At 35.3% G+C, this 26002-nt stretch overlaps 1 protein-coding gene across 5 annotated transcripts in view; it reads right to left on the bottom strand.

Moving 5' to 3' along the window:
* Nucleotides 1-7267: 7267 nt before the first annotated feature.
* Nucleotides 7268-26002, bottom strand: part of CRISPLD1 (cysteine rich secretory protein LCCL domain containing 1) — a 37266-nt gene continuing 18531 nt past the window's right edge. For 4 of the 5 annotated variants that reach the window (XM_039549746.1, XM_039549744.1, XM_019289349.2 and 1 more), the window contains 12 exons: nucleotides 24821-24939; nucleotides 24555-24687; nucleotides 22976-23091; nucleotides 21985-22085; nucleotides 20694-20873; nucleotides 20541-20601; nucleotides 20349-20415; nucleotides 19611-19741; nucleotides 16738-16781; nucleotides 16579-16651; nucleotides 14405-14480; nucleotides 9711-10094 (listed from right to left, as the gene is read on the bottom strand). In XM_039549746.1, the coding sequence (XP_039405680.1) occupies nucleotides 9840-10094; nucleotides 14405-14480; nucleotides 16579-16651; nucleotides 16738-16781; nucleotides 19611-19741; nucleotides 20349-20415; nucleotides 20541-20601; nucleotides 20694-20873; nucleotides 21985-22085; nucleotides 22976-23037 (1050 nt within the window). In that variant the 5' untranslated portion in view covers nucleotides 23038-23091; nucleotides 24555-24687; nucleotides 24821-24939 and the 3' untranslated portion in view covers nucleotides 9711-9839. Of the gene's footprint in view, nucleotides 8051-9710; nucleotides 10095-14404; nucleotides 14481-16578; nucleotides 16652-16737; nucleotides 16782-19610; nucleotides 19742-20348; nucleotides 20416-20540; nucleotides 20602-20693; nucleotides 20874-21984; nucleotides 22086-22975; nucleotides 23092-24554; nucleotides 24688-24820; nucleotides 24940-26002 lie in introns of those variants that run through there. The other variant, XM_039549745.1, reaches the window with a different exon arrangement.

Raw genomic sequence — 26002 nt, 5'->3', positions numbered from 1 at the left:
ATAACTTTTTGTAACTCTGGGGTCAACCCCACAAGTTTGACTAAATAACAAGTCCTTCACTAACACATATCAGTTAGTCAGTAGGTTGAAAGATTTACACTGGCTTTTGGGAGAAACCAACTCCATTCCCCAAAAGCAGATTACTTTCCTTGCACTGTGAGGATAACCCACATATTATTACAACTTTTGTAACTTTTTACCAATGCATATTCTCTGGATTTTCACTCCTAACACACTGCTGCCTAGAAATACCTATATCAGGAGAGTATTTCTGACCAAACTGGCAGATACACAGTGAACTAAAGTTGAGAAGAACAAGCAAAGCACAGAGTTTTGAGTTGAACAGACTACAGGAATATACATTCATTTTTAAGTTCTTGTGAATTATTTAAAATAAAATTATGGTTTGGCACCTTTATATCTACAAATTTAAATAATTAAATATATAACTCTAGAAATTATGGGATTGTTCAGTTTAGAAGACGTGAAGATGTACTTGCTAACTAAGCTAAGCAATTTGGGAAACCTATTATGGCAAAATTATAAAACAAACAATCCTCCATCCCATCTTTGGAATCCATCACCTCCTGACTCTTAGAACAGTTCTTAAAGGTGAAAGATGCACAATAGTCTTTATTTCATCAGAGAATACTGAGAGCTGTAGCTCTGTATTATAAGCAGTTTCAAGGCATAAAGAAATATTTCTGAAATACAATGAAGGATATTTCTTATTTCATCTTACAACTATCACTAAATGACTTTCAGACCCACATTTGTTAAAATTAATTGCAAATCAATTTCTTCTGCCAGTCCTACAAAACAGGGAAATGTAACTCAAATGGATACCCATTTAGGTGTTTTGTTGGCAGAAAGAATAAACCTCACAGGAAAACTGTTTTCAGAGAGTTTGGGTTCCTGTGAGTGGACTTGAAAATTTGCATCAGATTTTTGTGCATCAGTATACCTCACCAAGTTCTTATCCCCCTACCAGTCAAACTACAGAAAAGTTCTCATTCTCAGGCCCCCTGAACTCAGCATGTGCCTAATTTTACAAAAAAAAAAAAAAACAAACCAATGAGCTTTGAGATGTTACTTAATGGTTATTTGGTTTGGAATAGTAAACAGACAGTTTTAAAGTATTGAGATCAATCTTTAGTAATATTTACTCATTGTTTTGTAGTAGCATCTACCAGTTCTACTCATGGATCATGTGATACATGCACATAAGTTCATCTCCTAATACATCAAAGTGTCCTGCTTTCCTTAAGAGGCATTTGTCACATTCTCTGATATCTCAGCTATTCTAGCTTTCACTGCAAATTTGTCTCACCTTTCTTGTTAAACCTTTTTCCATGCCTTTGACTTAAGTAAGAAGCTGGGTTGGAATCTCAGCCTTCTCAGGTGTCATAGACTTGACATTTTTATAGGAGTGGTTCTGAGTTGCTGTTTTGGTGCTGTACTGATGTGAGATAAATAAGAGCTTACTGTCTTCTGAGAGACTTTGGCAGAGATGATGATTTTCCTCAAGGATATTTAGGTGTTTTGATTTGACTGTACTTCTCCAGGAATTGTAATGAAAACTACAAATAGAATTGAAGCATTAGCAGAAAAGAAAGAACAATACTTTTATTGTGCAGTAGATGCAACAGCACAGCTCAGTCAAGGTGTGACTTCCTTATTTCTACAACAAACCTTTACACATTACAAAACAGTAACAAATTAGAAGTTAATTGTGTTTTAACTTTAGAAAACTGCTTTAAAATGCTTTAAAAGCTGCCAGAGAAGTGTCCAAATGTAAATCCTTTTAATACTAGTGCCAAGCAAAAAAAACCACAGCATCTGCACCCTCTGCGTGTCACTGAACATGTTTGGTATAACATGCATAAACCCTCAATCACTTGCAGAAGAGCATGTCTTTATTAATAAGCCACCAAACACATCTGTCTAGCTATTTCTGTTATTTAAAAAGGCAAACTGATCTACTCTACCCCACAACTCTTATTGGATAGGAGAGAGGGGCTCAGAGTATTTCACAAAATTACTCCTTGGCTCAGTTTTATAGCTGTGCTGGAATAGGACTATCACCTCCTGTACAGTAAGTACTAAATCAATTCATACAATGCACTTCTTTGTGTACTGAACTGATCTAAATCCAAAATCTGAGACTAAGTCCTTTTGCATAAAATGATTGCTCTGTTTCTTTGTTCAGTGCAGCCTGCAGCCCCAAAGGTCTTGGACTTGTTCTGACACAATGAAAGAAAAACTTATTCAGAGGACATGATCTTCAGTAAGCAAACAACCACCAACAAGAAACAGATGGATTTCAATGGATAAATACGGAACGAAGATTGAACTGACTACAGGGAAATTTATTTAGCAACTGTTTCCAATTTATCTTTGGGATGTACAGTAGCAGCAATTCATAAGAAGTCAGAGCCAGTGTGATATTTACATTGCATATAAACAAGCCTAAGTGAATAATTAAGCCACTGAAGTACCTGTTTTTCAAACTGTGTAGGTTGTTTGGAAGCCTTACTACCTCCTAGCACTTTTAATTCCTTGAGGATCCTAAAAATAATTAGCATTACTACAAAGTCTTATGAGTTTCTCAGCTTGCAGATATGTGAGCAAATCTAAATGCAAGCTCTTGTATTTATTCTAAGATAATACTCTTAATACAGATACTGTCATAGAAAATCATTCACTCAGAAATAACTGCAAACACATCAAAAAAAGTTTTTTATACTGCATAGCCAGACTCTATATTAAATAGATCTCAAGATTATTGCTAATATTGTTATAAATGCTTATGCTTTAAATTAAATTTGGAGATTTAAAAGCTCAAGAGTTACTGATATTGGCAACTGAAGTCTTTTGTGTGCCTACTAAGACATAGTGTTGTTTGGCCAGCATATCTCAGTTTTTTAACCAACAGCTTTGCTGCCAGCCCTCAGACACTAACCCCGTTGTTAGCAAAGACAAAACCAATATTGGATAGAGCGCTGGGGGCAGATACTGAACTGAGTAACTGGGGTGATTATTGCAGGAATCGATGCAGACAGTAACACAGAGGAGCATCGTGGCTGGCCATTTTTGTTGCATGTTCTTGACTTTCCTCCTTTGGTCTCTTATATTTTCCTATGCTTTATCATACCAAGCTGGTCTGACTGGGGGTCTTTGCTACCTTCTGAATATTTAACAATCATTATTAGCACTTTTTACAAAACACTATGATGGTTTAATGATGTAGGCATCTGTCTCCTAGCAAACAGGCTAAGATGAACAAAACAGTGCAGATCATTGAACAGCTGATGGCAAATTTCAGATGTCACGTTATCATCCTATGCTAACATGGAACAGGAATCACATTTTATTGTATTTTCACTTGTCATGTCAAGGACTTCTGCTTTACTAACAATAATATCAATAATATAAATAATGACCGTATATAAAATACTATTTCCATTATTCATTTCTGACAGCAGAGACAGGCTAAAGCTAAGACTGACAGCATGGCTTCTTTTTCCATATTCACAGTGCATGTTTTTATAAAATCATATGCAATTTTCTGAATGTTAAACTGTGCTGTCATTTGTATATCTAAAGCTCTCTAAGATGCATGTTATACACTGAATGAAACAAAAATCTTCAGGCTTTTCACTCCTTGTATAATTCCCTAGAGTTCCACAGATGCTATAAAAACCCTTAAGCCATAGAAGTGCGACAGTACAGTATTTCATACCGTATTTATATACATTTCTGAACAGAATATTGCACTGTATGAATAATGTTTGCAACATATTCCAAATATTTATGTTTCTAAATCTTGCCCTTTGTATGACTACAGAAATTGCAGGAAATAAACCCTCCCTTGTGTATTCACAGGAATCTGGGTTATCTGACTTTTAAGCCAAATTCAAAACATACTTCAAAAGCAATTGCCACACAGAAGACACTGTTAATGTGAGTAACTTAGTTACATCTCTGCCATGTGAAGTAAAGGCTCATGCATTTTCCTGAACATACATATCAATACATATAAAAAAAGCTGATGTTATTTTCCTCTTTCAAATTCACTGAGAATCCATAGACAGCTGACACTCTTTACATTTACATAAAGCTTGAATCTATGTCTTCAGTTAAAAAACTGTGAACTTACACACAGGTTATCCCAACCTGTGTTTCAGGCTTGATTTCAAAATCAAATGTAAAATTTTTAGATCAGACTGTCCCCTATGCAGAAATCAGACAGAAGGAAGTCTGTGAACCCTTTAACAAAAAATCCTCAGCATCCACATTTTAGGAAATGTTTTTTATGTCCAGCTAGTACTATGAGTCCCAAGTTCCCCAAAGCCAAAGTACCCTCACATAGCTCTCAAAATGGTGAGCAACTGTTGAAAGAGTTGTCAGTTTGGGTCTGACCAGTTTAGTTATGAAATCAGTTACTTTGGCTGGACGGGACGCAGCACAGCAGAACAATTCATCAACTGGTCCTTACTGAACAGCTCACCAGGCAAATGACCTATGCTTGACAAATGCTTGACTCCTCTCCAGATAATTCCTATGCACTTCTTTGGAAAAGATTCCTCATGAAGCAAGTCTTAATGGGAAATACCAGAAGACTGCAGGAAAAGGTGGATATGTACCCTTTGCTGCTCCATACATGCTTTTAAGCAGCTGCTCATATATGCTGCTCATATATGCTACTGTATTGACCAGGCTTACATTTCCTGGAATTTTAGCCCTTTCAAAAATTATAAATGGCAAATATTAGAGTATTAGTGTATTAACACATTAACAATTTGTATCAATGTATTAATACATTTTTGTTACATATAAGTTACATTCTTGTTGGCTATTTCTAGGTCTTCCCTGAGAGGAAAGCTAAATATTACGAATAGCATTAATTAAGCTTTACTCTCTTACTGATTATCCTTTTTATTTCAAGTTCAGACCACAATTTTGTAACCGCTCAGTTAGCCAAAAATTCTTCAGAATTTAAAAATTGACTTTCTTGTATGTTTTTTCATTAGGCAACAAATAAGATTTCCAGTATCGTTAGTTACTCTTTCAGGCTTTCTGTGAATTAGTTGTGAGCATTTGGCCTAAAATTGCTTCTGCTGCAGACAGAAATACCAAAGTGTAGCTCCCACTCTACAATTGTCTGGAAATGTCTACTCATTGACTAATTACTTACAGTAAATACAGAAGAATATTTCTCAAGAAGCCAGTGTTAGCTGAAATATTTAGATAAGAACAGGATAGTCATTGCATGTGGGAAAGCAACAGAACTCCAAAAATCCGGGCAACACAATATGTGAGGAGAAAGGGTGGTGAGTAACTTTCTTCATGTCACTCTGTTGATTAGTAGAGCTGCTCACAGCAATTATTCATACATGGAATGTTGCAGGTATCTCTCTTTCTCCTCACACCAAGCACAAATTTTATTGTTATGGCCCCAAGGGTTCACCCCTGCCTCATTGCACAGGAACTTCCAGGAAATGTAGGCTGGACTTAACAGATGACAGAAAAGAGGAAGCAAAGACACATAGAAGAACAAAAAATGCCACCAGAAAAAAATGGAGGAAAAAGACAGAAATTTGCAATGGCAATTGTGTTTCCATGTATGACTCCATTCACCCACCAACCCAAAGCAAGGAAGTTGTGGTTATGACTGAAGGCCTTGCTTTTTCCTCCCTGCAGGCTCGGCACTGCCCACAGGAAGGGAAATGCTCTCCTGCCTGGTGCATGGACCCAAACTTCACAGCACCCCACAGGCTTACCAGGGGCTCTGAGGAGACTGCTGGGCATCAGATGCCAGGCAGGAGACACGGAGAGCTGCTGGATGGCAAGGCCAGGTTGCAAAGAAGCATCCTGCCTTTTTGGACAGGGACACTACTGTTGCAGTCAAAATGTTTTGTTCTGAATGCCTCCCTCAGTAGTTCTGTGTGTCCTTAATTTCAGGGGTGGCCTTACTGCATTTATGTTCTGATAATCCCAACTGCAGGTACTGCAAGACCTTTCTGTGTTACTGCTTTGGTGCTTTTAAGAAAAGGTGGTGCAAGTCTATCACAAGCCTTTGACTGACTTGGAGATTCATCACAGTCGAAGTCTATTTGCACTTGGGTTTCAATCCTGAGAAATGGTTAATGCCAGTATTGCAAAATTTGTATGAAAGCTTCTTTCAGTGGCCACCATTTACAGAAAAAAAAGGGTTTTATATAAAAGACTCTTTGTCTCTCTCATCGATTTGATCCCGGTCAAAAAATGAGATTTATCCATAAGACTTCTGATGCAATTAGTGGAAGTTTTGTGTCTAAAATGCCTTTACAGCTTTTAGAACCTCAGACTATGGCTGCTTGCAATATTCAGGTCAGAAAACCAAAGAAAGACATACATTTTGGGTGGCTGTTAATTTTTTTCTCTTGAATCAGGACAAACAAAAAATAAAAGCCGTAAAAGGTATTCTTACAATGTAAATTAATTTTATTCAAAACAGATTAAAAAAACTAACAAAGCTTGCCTAACTACATGAGGTAGTACATGTAGCAAAATAGAAGGCAGAATATAGTATTCTGAAAAATGAAGAATATGAATAAGTTTACAAGTTGGAGTGAAATAAATTCAACAACAGAAACAAAATACATCAAAAATAAAGTTTAACAGCTTTTCAGTCTTAAAAGCACCAATATACTTTTCATAGAAAGAAACACAGTATCACCACTACATGTTCTTCATATACCATAATATGGTAAAATTAATGCACCAAGCTGTTCACCATAAATGAATTCTTTAAAATTGTGAAGCAACAAATGACGTAATTGTCATTGGGCTTCATACCACTATACTTCCTGGCCTGCAGGAGTATTTGCCAGGTCACAAGGAGCAAGGTTAGCCTTTGTTACCATTTTCTTTGGTTTTTTTGAACATTTACCTTCATATTAATGTGTAGTATTTTGATAACATTTATAGCTCAAGGCTACAAGCTTGCAAATTTTTATGTATGTGTACAATTCTACATTTTTTCTGGACCCAAATTTAGGTAAATTGAAGTAATCACATGGCAAAAATAAAGCATCTGTATGTGCAGAACTGCAGGCTTATTCCTTAATTTCAGGTTACTGCACTTCTCAATACAACAATTTTATCAGATCCTTCAAGGTTATATATGTCTGTCTCTCACACACCCATCCCAAGACAGTGGAATATCTGTGAAGGACTGAACCATAATGAATTATGGTTATTTGAACTAAAGAGCTTACCAGCATCCAATAAATATTTTATTAATCTATTTAAGAAATAATAGACATGAATGGCCCAGTCTCTTAAAAATATTTTTTGGAGGAAAACATGATAACATGAACCAGGGCTTCTTCCTATATTTTGTATTTCCCATTTTACTTCAAAATAGGTATTTTTACTTGTTATGGTTAGTGTGAAATTGAGAACAATCTAGATCTTCATTTATGCTTGCATGGCTAATGCTACTATAAATCATCAAAAAGTTATATATGTTTTTATTTTACTTTAAGGCATGATTTATTTTATCAAAATATTGGGATGACTTCTTTAATGTACATTGAAAATAAAAACTCAGGCCTCCCTAAGGCATAGTTTTAAGGTTACTGTTAGTGGCATATATAAAGCACCATATAATAATATATTCAGATGAAGAAAACAAGGAACATTTGTGAGCTTTGAATTAACTGTATAGGAGTAACTGCTAAGAAAATATAGCAATATTTAACACAGGATTCAAAGTATTCTTATATATCATTATAGATTTTCAAATGAATTTTTCTCCCATGTTTATTTTTACAGATTTTTTCCATTAAGATTTATACGTAATTTAAACTTTTTGGTGGAAAGCAGTATACATCTTCTGTACAATAATGTTACAGCTTTATACAAATTTTAGGAATTACAAGAAATGGCATGTATTAATCTTTTCCAAGTGCTCTTGTTTCACTTGCCTGTTTTATGTTTTACTTGCTAGATTCAAACAACAGCAAATACTCTGAAAGCCTTGCTTCCTGGAGGATTCTGTAAACTGGAACATAAAAACATTGCTTACGTTATTTTTAAGACTGTAACACTCCAGTAACAACTTTTTTTAAATTTTAATTGTTAATTCTAGTATCCTGCAGCACTTCTTGTGACAACTCATAAATTTAGCTATCTAGGATTTCTTTAAAACTGCTGCAAATAAAAACTACATAAATTTCAGATTTTTTTTTCCCTAACATCTTATTAGGAACAAATCACAATATAAAAAAAATTCAAATAATCCTTTGTGATGAGGGATTCTAGATTCTAGTGTAAGGAATTGAAGCAAAATATAAAAAGTGTTTTGGAAATAGAGAAAACATACATCTTATGCTTACTATTCTAGCAACTGTACTTGGAGAGAACTTGCAGACCCAAGAGATTACTTGTTTGTTAGTTGCTTATACAACGAAGCGTAGATTTCTACAGAGACCTAACATCTAAGAAAAACAAAGGGAATTCCTTCTGAATGGATAAATATCTGGCTTCAAAAGAAAAGAAACAAAAACACCCAACTCCAATGAAATTTTGATAGGATAAGTATTTTTGCCTTAAGTTGGACCAGCATGTCCTATTTAATGGTCCATTGTTTTTTCTTTAGCAAACCCTGTCTGAAGATTATCTGGGAAGGAAAGGGAAATGGAGGTGAAAGCAAGGAAAGGCACAATGGAACAGGTTGGCTGCAACAGCATTAGAATTCATCATCTTCTGCTTCACAGAAAACTTGCATGGGACTCTTCTCCAAACTGCTGACCTCCCAGACTTTACCAAGATGATTTATGTGTAAATATATGTGTATTTATACATATTTTAAAATGTATATTTATAGATATTATATAATACATATATTAGATATAAAGTATAAATAATGATCAAATTTGCAACATTCTTCCTGTCTGCATCTCTACTCGAAAAGATTTATATGGAGAGCAAAAGTGTCAGTAGGGAAGCACTCTAAGGAAACTGGGTGATCACAGAGAAAAGTAAAAAAATATGTGAAATAAGTCATCCATTGAGTAAAGAAAATCTGTATTTTACAAGCTTCCAGATTTGTTGAAAGGTCTGAGAGAAAGAGAGCAGACATTCCCCTACCCCCAATTAAAAGCAAGACAAAAGTACTCAATATTTTCCTATTTCTGGGTTTTCTAAAGAAACTTTTTGAGGTTTTTTCCCACTCAGATTTCTCAGAAAGACTATAGTCTGGGTTAGGTAACAATCATTTTTAGTCTAAGAAACATTCTTAGCTTTAGAGGATGAGAAGAGTGGTACAATGTTTTTAAAGTAATTTCTCTTTCTTCCTTTAGAACTTGGAGAACCCTTTCAGGGATTAAATTTAATCTGCAACATATTAGCCATGTGTTATCATCATACAATGCACAAATACACTCAATACAACTAGTGAACTTTCACAGCATCTCCATGTCTTTCAGAAAAACACTGTTAACAAATTATTAAAATAAAGGTTCAATGATTGTGAATTTTCATGTTTGTGACTATTAAGTATGATTCAGGATCACTGGTTCGATACCATGTAAATCACTAATGAACAGTTCATCAGGAACCAATGAAACTGCATCATTAATGTTAATTTTTAAAAAATCCCTAAGGATGTAAAGGCAATTTTCTTATCAAATATTGTGTTAGTCGCTACAGAACCAGCAAAGCAAACAAGAGGTTTACTTTATTTCATAAGCAGCTTTTCAGGGTACTGTTTTATGAGCTTAGAGGAGGCAGGCAGCTCCACTACCACAGCTTCTCCAAAGTCACCACAGCTGTTACACAAGCTCTGTAAATCACCCCTTGTTGCCTGTTTGTTTGGCTTCTAGCACTGCCTCAGGTACAAACAGACACAATGCAAGACTGTGAACCTTATCGAGGTCAAGAGTAAAGTGTAATCTTTGCAAATGGGCTCTGTACCTTTCTGAATATATCCCATTTTGAAAGGAAGCAACATAGACCTTTCTTTTGTCTACTGGCATAACATCAACATAACCGCCCTGGTTGCGGACCACACCAGCGTGCACTGCTGCCCGGCAGATACTGGAGATCTGAGGAGGGAAGAAAAAGATTAGCTTTGCAGTCATCCTTTTATTCCATAATTTTTAAGAAGAAGACAAATAAAGGTATTTAAACCAAGTTTAGGAAACATAAAATAATTATATTTATTGCACGACTAGTTTTAGTATTTAAATCTGCTTCATAGGAATTAGGCCAATTTACAGGAATACAGACATTGCCTTTCAGGTCACTTTCACCATGATGTAAAAATAATTTATTTCAGGCTATTTCTTTTCAAAGATCAGGAACGTTTGAATTCTTGAGCCTTTCAAAATGAAAGAATCTATCAGCCAAAACATCAAACATCAGTGAAATGATCCATATTCAAAGGGAGAATCACAGTTTCCTATCCAGGCATGGGTAAATACTAAAAGCTAATTAGATGAAAGGTATAATGTGAGCATGAGACTGAAGATAAGAGGTCTAAAATGAAAATTGTCTGTGAAGTTAACAGCACCTGCAGTTTCCTGAAACCTCTATTCTCTGGTCACTAATTCCCCTCATGAACCCATGAAGAATAAACTATATCCACAGAAGCATTCCTCAGTGACAATCTTGTTAATGTTAATTTAAATAAGTGATTTAATCTTGCAGTACTCTGTTACTCTTTCAGCATTTTAAAAATTGTCAGAAGAATGAAACTTTATAAATATTCCAGAAGGTAGATCCCAATCTTTAATACATAGCATAGCAAAGTGCAGTTCCAGCTACAGTGAATCTCTACTTGGAGACAAGCTTTTTGGTGGAAAAAGTCTTAAATGCAATAGGTTTCTCCACAAGCAACCTTAAAAAACTTAGTCAATATAAATATAAATAGCTGGTCAAACAGGCCACTATTTAAACAAAAATTGCATTTTTTCCAGTTATAACTGGAATAATTTATACATGTTATCATAGCCATTTTGCAATCTCAATGCTATATAAAATCAGGAATTTAAAATAGCAATGATTTTCCTACTGTCACTCTAAGTGCAGGACTTGCCGGGTTCACCCGTATTTAGTTAGTCTTTTAATGTTCCAATATTTAAAGGAGTAAAGATCTGAAATACTTCATGCAAGTAATCTTTTGCAAAGATACTTTAGAGGATTTTTTCCACGCTGCTGGGTGCAGTTTTAGAACATGCCAGCAAGAATGCCATTTAAACCCCTCTGTACTTTTCTTCCTCCCAAGGTTGTAAAACTTTTGTTATATCCTGAACACCAACAGATGCATTATTGCTACGATTATAGCATCCCTTATTTATCCATACTGTGGAGTAACTAATCATGTGCAATTTCAAATACCCAGGGGGAAAAGTGGCCTCTGCAATGCAGGATTACAGTCAGAAGAAATAAAAGATGATATTCACAAAGCAGTTAACTACACTCAAGAACTAGAAGAATACTATTCATTCTATTCATTCCTAGTACAATAACACAGCAGTAACTTTGTTTTCAGTTCCCACTAGAGATATAAAAAAAGGCTAGAAGTACAACTGGGGAAAAGAAAGATCAGCTTTTTCACCTCTGTAACAGTAACCAAAATGCTACACTTTTTACACCATGAGATAGGGATGTACCTTCATAATTACAGTTGAGGGTAGCTAAGATACTGGCTGTTCTCATGTTATTTGAAATTTCTAGTCAAGTAAAAAGGAAAGAAAAAGTCAAGGGATGTAGATTTTGACAGAAGAGGCTGACTAGTTGTTGGAAATGATCTCCAGCAAGGGATGGGGCCACTGTTAGGGCTGGTATGACAAGTGGACCAATCAAGTATGGCTGGGCTAATGCTCAACATTTTAAAAGTGAAGGCAAGACATGGAATATGTGAAAAAGGAGAGGTCAGAAGACTGGGGTTGATGAAGCCAGTTCAGAGGCTATTTTCAGATGAAAAATAAACTGATATTCTGATGCTACATTCCAGATGAGACTGGACAACAAATGCACATACTTTTTCAATATATGAACAATTAAATGAGTATAAATTCATAGTTAAGAACTAGTTTGTAAGAATAGCTATGAATATATGTATTTAGTTTTATAAACACATGCAGAATACATTTTTTTCAGAAAGTATTATCTACCCTTATTTCTCAAGAACTTCTTGTCTTGGAATGAGACTATTAGACATTCATTTAAATGGAATCAGATTCCAGAAGTGATGCCACAGTGTTTCCTATGTTCAATATTATGTCATCGAGATCACACTTCCTTGAACCACTAAGGTAAGCCTCCTGTTGATTTAAGCAAAACAGGATTTCACTATGTCTATCACAAATTTCAGCATATTTTTTGTGGTTTACATCAGCACCCTTGTGTCACTTTCTGGAAGACTTCAAAGATTTGGGGTTGTTTCTTTAATTTTGATGAAGAAATTCCAAAGGATATATAAGGTAGTATTTTTAAGTTAGTATAAACACTTCATACAGCATTATATGGCCGTGCTTCATTGCTGTGTTGTGAACACTCCTAAACTTGTTAGTATTTTTAACAGGTCATAGGATCTGAATACCAAGTTGCCCAATTATTTCCGTTCTTTGGGTACTCCACAAATACCAATATCTACCACAGCATATCATTACTCTACAAAGGCATTTAAACCACAAGTGTCTTTAGCATACCATCATAGGAATATGGAGCTATTTAATAGCTTTCTACATCATAGTCTCTATATTTTACCATAGCAGAGAATTATGAATACTCTTGCAAAAGTTTCAGGGAATATTTCCATATACAGTTACTGAAACAAAAATCAGTATGACCAAAGCCCTCAAATGGTATAAAATTATACAACTCCATCAAACTCTTTAAATAAAAGATATTTGTTGCTCTCTAGCCCCCAAAAGAAGTTAGGTAGACACTCTGAAAAAGTAAAATTAATTCTGCTCTGCAGATACCTATTTATCTCCTTTACCACTCTAGTCTCTGTACTACAAACTACTACAAGCATAATCTAGAACAGCACCTTCTGTGTAAATATCTACCCTGACAGCATGTGAAGTTGATAAGATTCCCATCTCTGGATTCCAACCTGTATTTATGTCCATTTTTTCCTAAAAGCACACATTTCTATACAATGGAGATGAATAATGAGATAGTACACCTAAAATAATTTTAAACTAATTAAATTCTAATTTAAACTCTGTAAAACTAATTAAAGTCACCTGGGACTTCTCCTGCCAAAGAAAATACATATTCTGAGATTTCCTCCTGTTAAACACATGCATGTCTTCTTTCTCCTCAACAGTCTCTTCTAACTCACTGGGAAACTTTGTCTGTAGCCCTTAATTGCAACCACAGAGCTGAAAGAAAATCATCTTCCTCAAACTGCACTTGCATTGAGTCTATTTTCACTGCCTCTTTTATACACATTAAGGATCCAGCCAACAAATCAATTATCTTTCTAAAGTGGAAGTACTATTCACACCTGTGACACTACTTATGGACAAGAACGTTTTCAGGACAACACACTCAGGTAATCTAATGGACATTAGTTAGTTTCAAAATACTGATGAGTAAATATTTGCATATTATTTTCACACATTTCAAAGAACTGGAAAGTAGTGAAAATCATCATCTGACCCAGCTGGTTGCCATACTACTCTTTATGGCATCCATAAGACAGTTAAACCATAGAGTTTACTGCCAAAAATGTGAACTGCTTTCTCTGCCACTACATCCTGGCTTCTCCATAGAGAGATGACAAAGGAGGGGCATAAAATAGAAATCTCTTTTCAGGTTTTCTATCCACCTCAGAACTAAACATGTTATAGAAAAGACAGGGAAAAAACTTGACTAGCAAACAGAATGACAAGAAAAAAAGTCTGTTAAAATAACATGACAGTGTGAGATATTTTATACAAAGAGATCAAAACTCTGTTGCAAATATTTAGCTATCCACACAGATAAGAAATATTCAAAGTAAGAAGACTGTGGACATTTATTTTAAGAATAATATTTTTTCGTATAGTCTGACAGAAGTTAAGGCTGCATCAGGATCTAAAGTGAAAAGGTTTAAAAAAGTATACACTGCTAATGTTGAACAGTGGGATTTTTGATAAAAAACTGAAAGTGGGTCCAGAGACCAGTGAAGCCTACAATGAGTTTTCAAATAACTTTCCGTATCTTCAGCAGGTGAGTACTGCTAACTTAAATGGGAACCTCTGAAAAAGAACTTTTGAAAAGATTGTGTGAAAAATCAGCATACAAAAGAAAACTGTATATCAATATTCTTCAATATTCTATCTTATAGTTACATTATAATTTTTTTCATAGAATTTTATATCTCATTATATAACACAATGTAAATCCCTGTACTTACATCAGAATAAATTCGTGTACCAATTACACGAGCGTAGTGTGGATTTGCCTGCATACAGTTGTGAGGACAATACACCCTGAAAGATCAAAAACAAACCACATACAGTTAGGAAGAGTATGAGGATTAATATATCATGTTCAATGACAGCATTAGTAAGTATAAATCAAGTTGATTATCTGTACATATGGGTCTATAATGCTATTTAAAAGCTGTCAGTTTTTAAGGCTTTGACCATACAGTTGAAAGCATTGCTAATGTGTTAAGGTTCAAAATGAAGTGCTTAAAATCATACTTTAACAAGTTTGGTCTTCTTTCCTTTCATAAGCAGATGGTGTTCTTGCTCAGCATGTGAGGCAAGTAGAAAACTCAGTGAGAAGAGAGACTGTTCATTATTCTAGAATATATCTGATTCTAAGCGCCCTATACAAAATGTACAGTCAGATATCTTCACAGAAGAGACAGATCTGAGTGAGGACCTGTTATGATACTGATGACTGGTGACACAAGCCAATTTAGCAACTTATAATGAAGGTGAGCATTGGCATCTGTGGTTAGAATGAAAAACTTTGGAAAGTAGTGAGATTCCTAGCTGATTCTGGGAGATCAGAAACCTACCAAAACAAAGACTGTCTTTATTAACTGCATTTTGTTAACCTTTGAGGAAAACTTCCTCTGTGATTCATGTCTTCTATAGCTTCAAAATGCACAGGAAAACCATGTGGGAAGCTAAGAGTAGTACAAAAGGTGTCAGCATCTTATTTGCTAATTGTGATATGCTTCAAGCAAGAACCATGATTCAACTCTAGGACTAGTCTGAGTTATTTCATTTCAAAAATGGAGCCACCCTACATGGGGCAGCCCTGAGCAAGTGCTATTCTCCAAGATGTTATCCAGGCTCCAATCGGTATTTGGCAAGTCACATCACTTGGGCATACTAGAGTCTTGCCAGATGGGTAACTAAAGCATGTTGATAGAGTCAGGAAACATACTTTTGTCAGAAGGAAGCAAGAAGTCAAAGAAGCCTTTTGAAGACCTGCTGATTTATGAGTCAGGAGTAAGAGGGAAAAATGAGGTTGTATACTCAATGCCATGGCTGATTACTGCTTGTAATTCCTGAGACTACATTTTCAGAATTAAGAGCATGCACAGAATCTTGAATGAATCTCTGCTTTTGTGAATTTCCTTAAGTTGACACATCAGAGTGATGTAATTTTTAACCTTGTACTTATTTTTTAATTTTCCTAAAGACAAAACCTATTTTTCTCTTAATGAAGCTAGCTTTAGTTTTTAATAATGAAGAAAAATAGACAAAGATTGAAGTATGAGCTTGTACCCATCCATTCCTGTGTTCTGCTTCTTACTTTACATCTTCACATCTTCCAGTTAGAAAGCCAGGAGTCATAGCCAAACACCAAGTAAGTCCATGGACCCAAGTGCTGCATGAAAGGATGTTTTACTAGCAGTTTTGGCTTTGTACTTGTTTCCTGTGTTGGCTGTAGGATTGCTATGAAAGTAATCCTGTGGATATCTCCAGCTTAATTTGTGGTAAATCATGCTACAGTGTATTTACCTTTGACTCATCTATGGTTTTAAGAACTGTTGCCGAATTCCTTTGTAAAAATATTGCAGTACAGGCGCCTTTCAAAGAGTTAAAACACAGTCTTCAAAGAAATGGCACAGCTATTTAAAGCCAACCTGCAGACCAGACATATTAACCAGATATATTTCAATTTTATTTTATCGAGTTTCTCCGGAACTTCCAAGCAAATTGGTAACTTCTACAATAAATATCTGAATTTTATCCTCCTATTGTATCTGTTTTACAGGTATATAAATTGAAATAAAGTGTACTTTGCCCAAGGTGCATATATATAAAAATGGACAATGAAAAATAAAAATACACTTTTATTCACAGTCTTTAGTCTAATGATTTCACTAAGATTAGCAAGAGGATCTTAATGAGTAAAAGAAAAAGAGACTTTCCTAATGAAAAATCCTGCAGATCATCTTTACCTCCTTCTACTAAGACCAAAGACTAAATATCACTTGAACATTTCTGACTTCATTTTTACAGCTACCGTTGTCGCCTTTCTCAACAACTTAAGACAACTTAAATTAGTAAATGGCAGAAAATAGAGCAGCACTTTAAATTAATGACATTTTATGAATTTTACCTTGGACAGTGTGAGGCTGGTTTTTGAAATGGGCACAGCTGTTCCACTGTGGTTTCACAGGTGATAGCCTGAACTGAAGAAAATAAAATAGAAACAAGTAAATGTGTGCTATTTAGAAAAAAAAGAGTAGTGCTGAGCTTGTAAGAAATAAATACTAACCTGTTACTTTAGAGACAGTGAAGGAGTTAGCAGATTGGTATTTTCTAAAGAACAAATATTAGAAATTACCAGTAAATAACATATTTCAGTGATTTCTTTTAGCTAGAATAATTTTTATTAGACAATATGGAAATAAACCCAAGACAATGTCCCCAATCAGTTTTTACTCACTGCACCCCCTTCTCCCCAGTTGGGAGTCTGTTTATTGCAATGACACATTTACTTTGTACTCCCAGTGAATCTGTTTCTAAAACAGGAATGTGTGTTAAACTCTTTCAGGAATTTAATTTGCTAACAGAATGTGCGGTAGATACCAATTATGCAACATACTGCTCCCTCATAGTGTAGCATATGGTTGCTCAGAAGCTTTCATCTACCAGAAGAGATCATTCACTTTCTGCTGAAGGTTCATTCATATAAACAGCTCCAACACTGAGAAGAGTTTCTCCTAACAGCCTTTCTGAAACATTTCATTAAATTTTTTTCTTGGATCTTGCATCTCCTCTTATCATGAGCATCATTAAAAACCCAGTATAACATGCAAGAGTAATTTTTTCTCAGTAATTATATGGCACCCAGATGTATCTGCTTCCTGTTGTTATAAAAAATCAGGTATATAGGTTATGTAGCTTCACTACAAATTGATGAACGTTTCTATTTTACTCCCCTTATCTTCTGTTTTCCTCGTCGTTTAACTCCTGGGATATGCCTCTGATTCCGATATTTTTCATCTGTAACAAAGCTGATGATGCTTTTGGCACCATAAAGTTACTTATTAAAAAAAGAAAAACAAACCAAGGAAATGATTCCCTATTCACCTTTGGAGCAAATTGCTCCAGTGGACTCTCACTGTTTGCCTGCATTGGTTTATTTACTTGTATGACCCATCAATTTCACATTGCTCGTTTATTGGATTCCAATTTGTTTTCACTGAGGTAGCTCATACTTCTGTTGCCCTAGCATTGTTGAACACTGATGTAGGAATATGTATTCTATTGCTGACTAGCTTGTTGAGATACTGAGAACAGTACCCTATCCTAAAAAAATCCAACAGCTGAAAAAACATTGTATTAGCAATCCTGATAAGAAATCAAAGGAGCTGAAGATTAGGGCATTTGCTCTATGCTGCACTGACACTTACTTTTCTGTACTCTCTATTCTGTTTTGCAATACACAGAAAAGGTGAGATCCACTTTATTTCATCTATTCTTGAGTAGGTATCTAGTTCATGCAAGGCTCCATCTACAGACACTGGTGAGAGTCAGGTAGCGGCAAGGCATCCCCGGCTTTATTGATGGGCCTTTTTGAAAGTTTGAATCTTTGGTAAATGATCTTTATTTATTCCATAGCTAAAATACCTTGCCCTGAGTTCCAGTTCTCAGAGGATAGGTGCTAAATACACTCTCTAGGCTGGACACTCATACAGTTTTGTCTCATATAGCACAGAAACACAGATTTCAACTCATGGGAAATCAACTGATTCCAGTTTAAAGACTTTTTTACAGGTTATCTACTCCTACATTTGTAAGAAAGCTGGCTCCTAATATGTTAGTATTGATATAATCAAGATTTACTTCCCTGTTTGTATCAAAGTAAGTAAAAAAAGAACTATTTGTCTGTATCTTCATTCTTAGGCAGGTAAGTCAAACCACAGTCAGGTCACTGGATATCCAAAGAAGGTGATTGATATCAATGCCTTAAGTGCTACCCAGGTAGACCAAATTATACACCACTGAATTTAGTCTACCAGGTCAGTGCTCCTCTCTATGCTGGATTAGACATATCTGTAGAAAAGAGAAATTATGACAGGTGTCATAGCCTGTGTCATTTGTTTGCACAGTACAGAGTGAGAGCACAGCCTCTGATGATTACCTATCTCCTTGACTCTTGGGTTTACACCTGAACCAAATATCTCACTCAGAAAAATTCTGTTTTCTTTCAGCTCAATATTACTCCTATGAGCTATACATACACCACTATTACACGTATATTAACTATAGACAGAAATAAGGACAGCAATTTACAGTTCTGAAGAATACATTATGATATAGTGAAGTGTAATTTGCAAATACTAATAATATCTTAGATTCAAATATACTAATACTGATTATCACTGGATAATTACATATGAAACTGCCAAGCATTCTTCACTTCTATGTGTTGCTTTTCTGGGTTTTCCTTTAGCATGTCTACAAGTATTTGGAGCTGTTTTCACATACCAGTCTTAGGGAAGGCACCTCAGCAGTGCAGTACACCTCCAAATGAAGTTTCCACAGTATGGAATATTATTCCATCACTGGCCAATGCAGAAATAGTGCAAAATATTTGTGCAAAATGTAGTATGTAGACTGTGGAACTGTGCTGAAATTACCGAACATACTGGAAGAGATGTATTTCTTCTTGGTTCATATGCACACTAAAAGAGGCTTATTTACAAACACAAACTTGTAATATTATTGCTTTTTTAATTGTCATAGATTGCTCTGCTCATGTCCAAAACACATAAAACAATCTGCCAGTATGTACTAGTTTTCGACAACAAATAGATACTCTTACCAATTAATTAACTGAATACTCTCAATATTAAGATTATTTAACTACAAACACTAACTTACTGCCCAAGTGACTCTGTAAATTATTTAACCTTCTTTTGCATTATTATTGTGCCGACTCTCTGTCCACCGTTAAACGCTGGCTAAAGTTTCAGAATGGATACAATACCTCTATATCCACATGCCTTTTTATAGCATTTTCATATTCTTTATGACTAAAAGCATAGCAAAATGTTATTAAAAATGTGATCTATTTTGTATGAAATAAAAATAAACAGGTGAAAACCTTTTCATACATTTTAATTTTAAGAAAAAGCTTACCCAATTGACTGAACGCCATTTCTGTAAGACTTAATGAAGTAATTTTTCCTGCCTTGCCTAGTGACATCAACCCAACCACCTTCATTGTCTAGGATGCCATAATGTATGGCAGCTTTACAAATACTGGATTGCTGAAAAATAGAGCAGGAAAAGCAGATCCATGTCAGACAAAAAACAGGTTTTAATTACAGTGTGCATTAAAAACTTAGCAGAGAGTCCTTTATGTGTGACTTGGTCTATGTAGGTGTTATTTCAAACAAATAAACCACCACTTTGCCTTACTCAAAGATAAACTATTCTCATTTACAGCATACTTGTTCACAGTAGGTGTCATTTCCTCTACTGTTTTCCAGTTCTACAGAGTAAACGATATACTCTCAGCTAGTATTAAGGTTACACAAGCAGGCCCATCTTACTGAAACAGTTCATGCAAGCATACTCACAAAACGCTGTATTTCTCTTTTAGTTGCACCATCACATATTTGCACGTAAATATGTGGACACAAAAATTCTACTTCTGTGTATGTGTGTGAAGTACATTTGTACAGTACATACAGAAAAGCAGATGCAAATTTAGGTCATCTGATGCTATCTTAAACATTTGGTGTAAGCTTTTACTTTTGGTGAATGCTGACATCCTCAAAATCCATTCTTAATACGATTTTAACTAGTATGCCAATAGAAAAGACATTTCATTAAACACTCTACTGGTACAAAATCTAATTTAAAAGTATTTACCATTTCATAATGTACACTTCCAATAACTTTGGCTTTGCTATCCAAACAGCCAGCAGGACATTCATACCTAAGAGAATTAAATACAACTTGGTCTTAAATCCTGGGATTACAAAAAGGGAAAATATTCCAGCTCACATACAAATATAGCCTTTGAGAAAAATCTCAAAATGACAACTGTAAAATTTACCATACCTATTGCAAGTTGTTCCTTTGCACTGATCTCTTAGCCTTACTTCACATGAAACAATCTGAGCTAAAACAAGCAAAAAGCAAATTCACTGCAATGAATTTGATACTAGATAATTCAATTTTGTTGACAACTTGCAAATCAGGTAAATTCCTTACACATTTGCTGTGTGCTTATTACTTCATTTTTCTCACTGTCGTCAGTGCCTGTGGAGGCTGAAGGTTGATGTGTTCTTGGCCAGCTTTGCACAGTTGCATCCTGGGCTTTGGATCTCTGACGTTCGATCTCATTAGTTTCCTCTTCTGGTTCATGGGGGGAATAAGGTCCTTCTGAATCCTCTGTTTCAGAAAATGGGCAAAAAATAAAAAATCTCAGAAAAAAAAAATCAGTGTGGAATGTAAATCCCTTACCGTGTTTCGGTAATACGGCTTTGTTCTCAAAAAGTGGTGGACAAAATGCAGAAAGCAAGGAAAACTCTCCACAGCTTCATAAGATGGAGAATTCAAGATTAATAAAATACCTCAAGTGTGTTTGTGATAGTGAGCAAAGATATACTCCTTTTTCCCAGCACTCACAGCACAATTGAAGTATGAAACTGCTCTTAACGCTCCTGTTTTAGTATCTTTATGCCATCAGAAAACCAATGGAACAAAGGACAATCTCTCTTACACATGGGCAGAGTTTTACCAAGTTCATAGATAACTTGCAATTAAAGAACCTTATTTCATAGTAACATACACCTGAAAATGAGGCCCTTCTATTCATACATAGTGAAAATAATTCTGAAACACTCATAACTGAATCTACATTTCTTACTTAGGCAAGAACCATAAGGAAGATATTTGGGCACACACATGCAGCTTCCATATGGTCCATACGAAATCTCAGAAGTTATTAACAAAAATTGCTAAATGAGTTGTTCACAGAGTAGAAAAAAAGAAGCAGCAGCTTCATAATATGCTGTGTTTCAATGCTATAAAATATGAATAGCATTCCAAAAATTTCAAGAAGTTAATAATCATCCTAGCTGACATTTTCTTTAATTACTAATGTCTTCTAGCTTTGTTACTGATTTTTCACACACCACATGACAATGTCACTGAGATAATGTTTCCCTATAAACAAATGACTGCATAGAATTCCAGTGTAATTACAGAAAGGCATATAAAGAGCACACAATGAGTCTCCATCTTTGTGTACTAAAATCCCTGAACCAGCACTTACCAGCAGGAGTTCAGTGCACTCCATTCCCTCTGGTGAGGCTCAGCCTCACATATCACAAGTACATGCTCCCATTCATCACAGTAAAGCAGGGCCCTAACTGGTCTTTGGGCACACACATAATATATTCTATTCTACTATGTTAAAGTACAATGAGGAAAGAAATCAAAAGAAAAAAAAAGACATTTCTATTCCCATTTATAGTTGTAACAGTGAAATAGTACATACCTCTGTAACAAAGATTTTCTCTACAACCTCCTCCAAAACTAGGGGGACATGCAGAACAGGGGCGGCCAGGTTTATAAGGAGCATGACCCCACCAGTTTCCTCTTTAAAAAAAAAATTACAAAAAAAAAAAAAAAAAAAAAAAAAAAAAAAAAAAAAAAATCAATCAGTGAGCACATTAACATTAAACAGTACTTAATATGTCAACAAATAAATTATGAAAACCAGAGGCATATAGACCATAACATTTTTCTGATATTCCCAAGTTACAAGCAATAGGATGAGAGGAAATGGCCTAAAGTTGCACTAGTGGAGGTTTAGATTAGAAGCATTTTTTCTCTGAAAGGGTTGCCAAGCACTGGAATAAGCTGCCCAGTGAAGTGGCAGAGTCACCATCCCTGGAGGTATTTAAAAGGTATGTAGATGTGGCACTCAGGGACATGGTTTAGTGGTGGACTTGCCAGCATTAGATTACTGGCTGGAGTCAATGATCTTAATTGTCTTTTACAATCCAAATGATTCTATGATTCTACACCAAATACACAGAATATAGCTGAAAAGTTCATGAAGAAAAAAAATGAAGAACTGACATAAATTGCTGTAAGATCTTTTCAGACTGGCATAGCACATAAGACTAAATTCCTCCACTTCATGAGAGCAGGCTCCACTCTCCTAGATGGAATATCGTACAAAATCTGATCCTAACCATGGGCTTCCTGTTACACATTTCTTTATGTCACAGTGGGGAGATACATTTATTTTTCAGAAAAATATCACACTACAATAAAGATCTCTGATGCTGTATATGTACTAAAACACAGGCCAGAAAACTCAGAAGAATATTTGTGCAGAGAAAGACTGTTTGGGAACAATGCTCTATTTCATAACAGTACAAAAACCAGAAAATCCAGACTGATTTCCTTGCAGATTATTTCCTGGACTATAATAAAGTATCTCGCCCCCTCAAGATATTTTTGGGTGTCAATCTACTTACTTAGGAGAATAATTGCATACAAGATAAACTGCTTTTGGCCAAATCTGCCCCCAGATGTTCATATTATGACACAAATTAATTGCACAACCGATTCTGCTACTTGTAGCCCAAACAACCTACGGAAAAGAGGAAAACATGTGAAAACCAAAGATGATCAACTTAAAATCAAAACTATCTCCAATATAAAAAATTCAAATCACCAAAGCAATGTATTTCCCTCTGTTATAAATGGCTTCAAGTGACCTAATTACAACTGTCAGAAGGCCATTCAGTTATACCCTTATTAGAGAGAAAAGCTTTACCTTGATAGAAAAGATATGTCTCTCATTTTATACAAATGCTCTAAGCATATATTTGAAAGTGTAGCAAAACATTTACTAAACAGGATCTGAAGAACTGGTTCTTAGAATTACAATTAATAGATAATTGTGAGTTAGAAGTTATGTTCCCATGTGCTGGAGTTCCTAAAGTACAGCCTAAAGACCCAGAGGGGTTTGGATTGGTTTGACTGAGACAACAGAATTTTTCAGCAGTAAAAGAGGTAACAAAGGATAAAACCATTAACAAAATCACTCATATAGTGAATAGACCCAAGTCTAACGGATTTTAAATGAATATGCTTTCGTGTCATTGCAATCTAAGGTGGCTGTGCTCCTGTATTCACCTTTCATCGCATATCTCAAAAATAATCAGAATGATGAAGTCTGAATTGTTCAAATGAGACAAATATGACAGGTGTTGAAAATGTATTCATTCAAGGTAAGCCAAATCTGTAGATCCAGCAGGATTTAAAATTTGAAAGAAGCAAGTACTATGAAGAACTAGTACCACAAAAAAGCTGTATATATGTACTGATCTTGCATGTAATAGTAAATGTAATTACAGGTACTTTCATAGAAATGGTAAATAAGAACATAGAGGTAACTCTACTTTAAAATTAGATACAATTGTAAATTATGTCAGTAAACAGAAAATTAGTGTTCAAAGAGCAATAATTTTTAAGTTTTCCATTATTATGTCAAAAATTATATGTGGACTGTAGTATAATCTGAAGATTATGTATTTCCCATACACTGAAAATACGCTGATAGCCTTCAGAAGAAATTCAGTCTGGATACACAGAATTCAGAAGTATGAGGTAAATAATCTCTATGCTATCTTAAAATCTTCCTGAAGTTAAAACAAGGTCTTAAAAACTAGTCTGATCTGAGGAATTCACCTAAGAAAACTTTTTTTTTTTTTTTTAATGAGCTGTTCCTGCAACATATTATGGGAAGGACTATCTGGATTATGCAAAGTGCACTGAGCAGTAACACTCAGTTAACACTGGGGTTTGCGACCTTTTTCCTCATCCTGCTGATATTTATGAGGATGAAATCTAAAGATTTGTATGACAACCCTACTTTGTGACTGATACACCCAGTGGTTGTAACTATGGAGTGTAAATAAGCCCTTGCTGGGCTTTTGTGCTGTGGTATCTACTGCAAGTTTAGTGTGCTCCAAGTGTCAGACAGCAACCTAGCTGGAAGTCTCTGCCATTCTTTCCCATAGCTGATAAAAATCAAGCACACCTACATACCTGTGTGTAATGTGTACAAACAGGACCAGAGCATCTGTATGGACAATATGGGTTGCATTCATGAGGATGAGGATATGTGAAATCTCTCACTTCATCATACCATGCTTGGACATGAAATGTTGGAGGTCTGTACCTAGGGAAGCCAGTAGCAGTGTATTAGATCATTCAAAAGTTGTAGCTTCTACCATTGTTCCTTTAAGTAACAAGCAAATTTTGTTAGATTTTAAAAAATCTCATACATTACATAAAACAGTATCTTAAATTACCTTCCCCAGTGTGCCCCCAGATTCTGTCCAATTGATGGAAGAAGGCTTGCTGGTCCATGTTCCCAGAGACAGGCTTCAGCCCATGACTCTGCAGATCTCTCCAGCTCTGTATCCCATGTCTGAAATTTGAAAGGCAAGAAAGGGAAATTCTTAGAAATATTTGGTATGTATCTTGTTCTTAAAAGAAAAAAAAAATTGTCCTTTTTTCGAATTTTTGAAGTTTCTTTTACTGAGGCAGAAGACTGAAAAGTAAGACTTGAAAAAATGTCTGCTGCATTTGTGTTACGTAAGAAAGAAAAATGTTTTCACCAAGAGAAAAAAAGTTTTAATCCCTTCACAGCATTCCCTTTAGAAACCATGTGCAGCCATGCTGCAGTGAATAAAGCACAAATATGAAACTGAAAGGCTTAGTTCAATTTTCCAAGCGAAATTAAGTGCATTTTCTGTCTCGTGAGCTTTCTTTTTGGTAATGGGCATTTTTCTTAGCCAAAAGGGTATTTTATCCAACCTGCTTTCAAACAAGGCTTTATTTACTCTAAACTAATAGTTTATGTGAAATGAATGCAATTTCCTCTTCCTTTTCTATAACCAGCTTTTGTTGAAATAATGCACAATTCAAACACAAATTATGAAAACTAGAGTAAGGTTGTCGTTCCTTGATTTTATGGCCAGGTTGGCAAAAAAGAGACATTCATGATAGTAAGAGGCATGCTTAGAAAAGTCAAAGAAAGATTATGAACTGTTGTTTATCCTTAATTTTTATTCTTTTAGGGAGATGGAGGAATAAGCTTGCAGCTGAAAGGCAAATCCAAGTTTCTTTCTTTCAAGAGCATACTAAGACACACTCTTCTTGAAAAAAATCATACCATACTGTGTATGCATAGTTTTTACTGCAGTAAGCTGGGATTTGCTCAAAGTGGTCCATGGCTCTAATGCAACGTACCCATACTTCTGCTTGACTTTTGGAATTTCCTGATAGCTGCTGAAATAGTTTCCAGATACTTGACTCTCTAATACCAACACTCAGGTTAGGAAACTAGAATATTTCCAGGAGAGAAACACGTCTTGATAGAACCTCAAGTCTTTCATCATACGTTCAGAGTAAGTTTTATAAAGTGAGACTATGCTATCTAAATAACAGTAATTCAGTATTTCCAGATCCAAATTCCCATGCAGACACTG

This window comes from Corvus cornix, chromosome 2 (genome assembly GCF_000738735.6).
Source record: "Corvus cornix cornix isolate S_Up_H32 chromosome 2, ASM73873v5, whole genome shotgun sequence".
Classification (NCBI taxonomy): Eukaryota; Metazoa; Chordata; class Aves; order Passeriformes; family Corvidae; genus Corvus; species Corvus cornix.
This window is presented reverse-complemented; position numbering and strand designations above follow the sequence as displayed.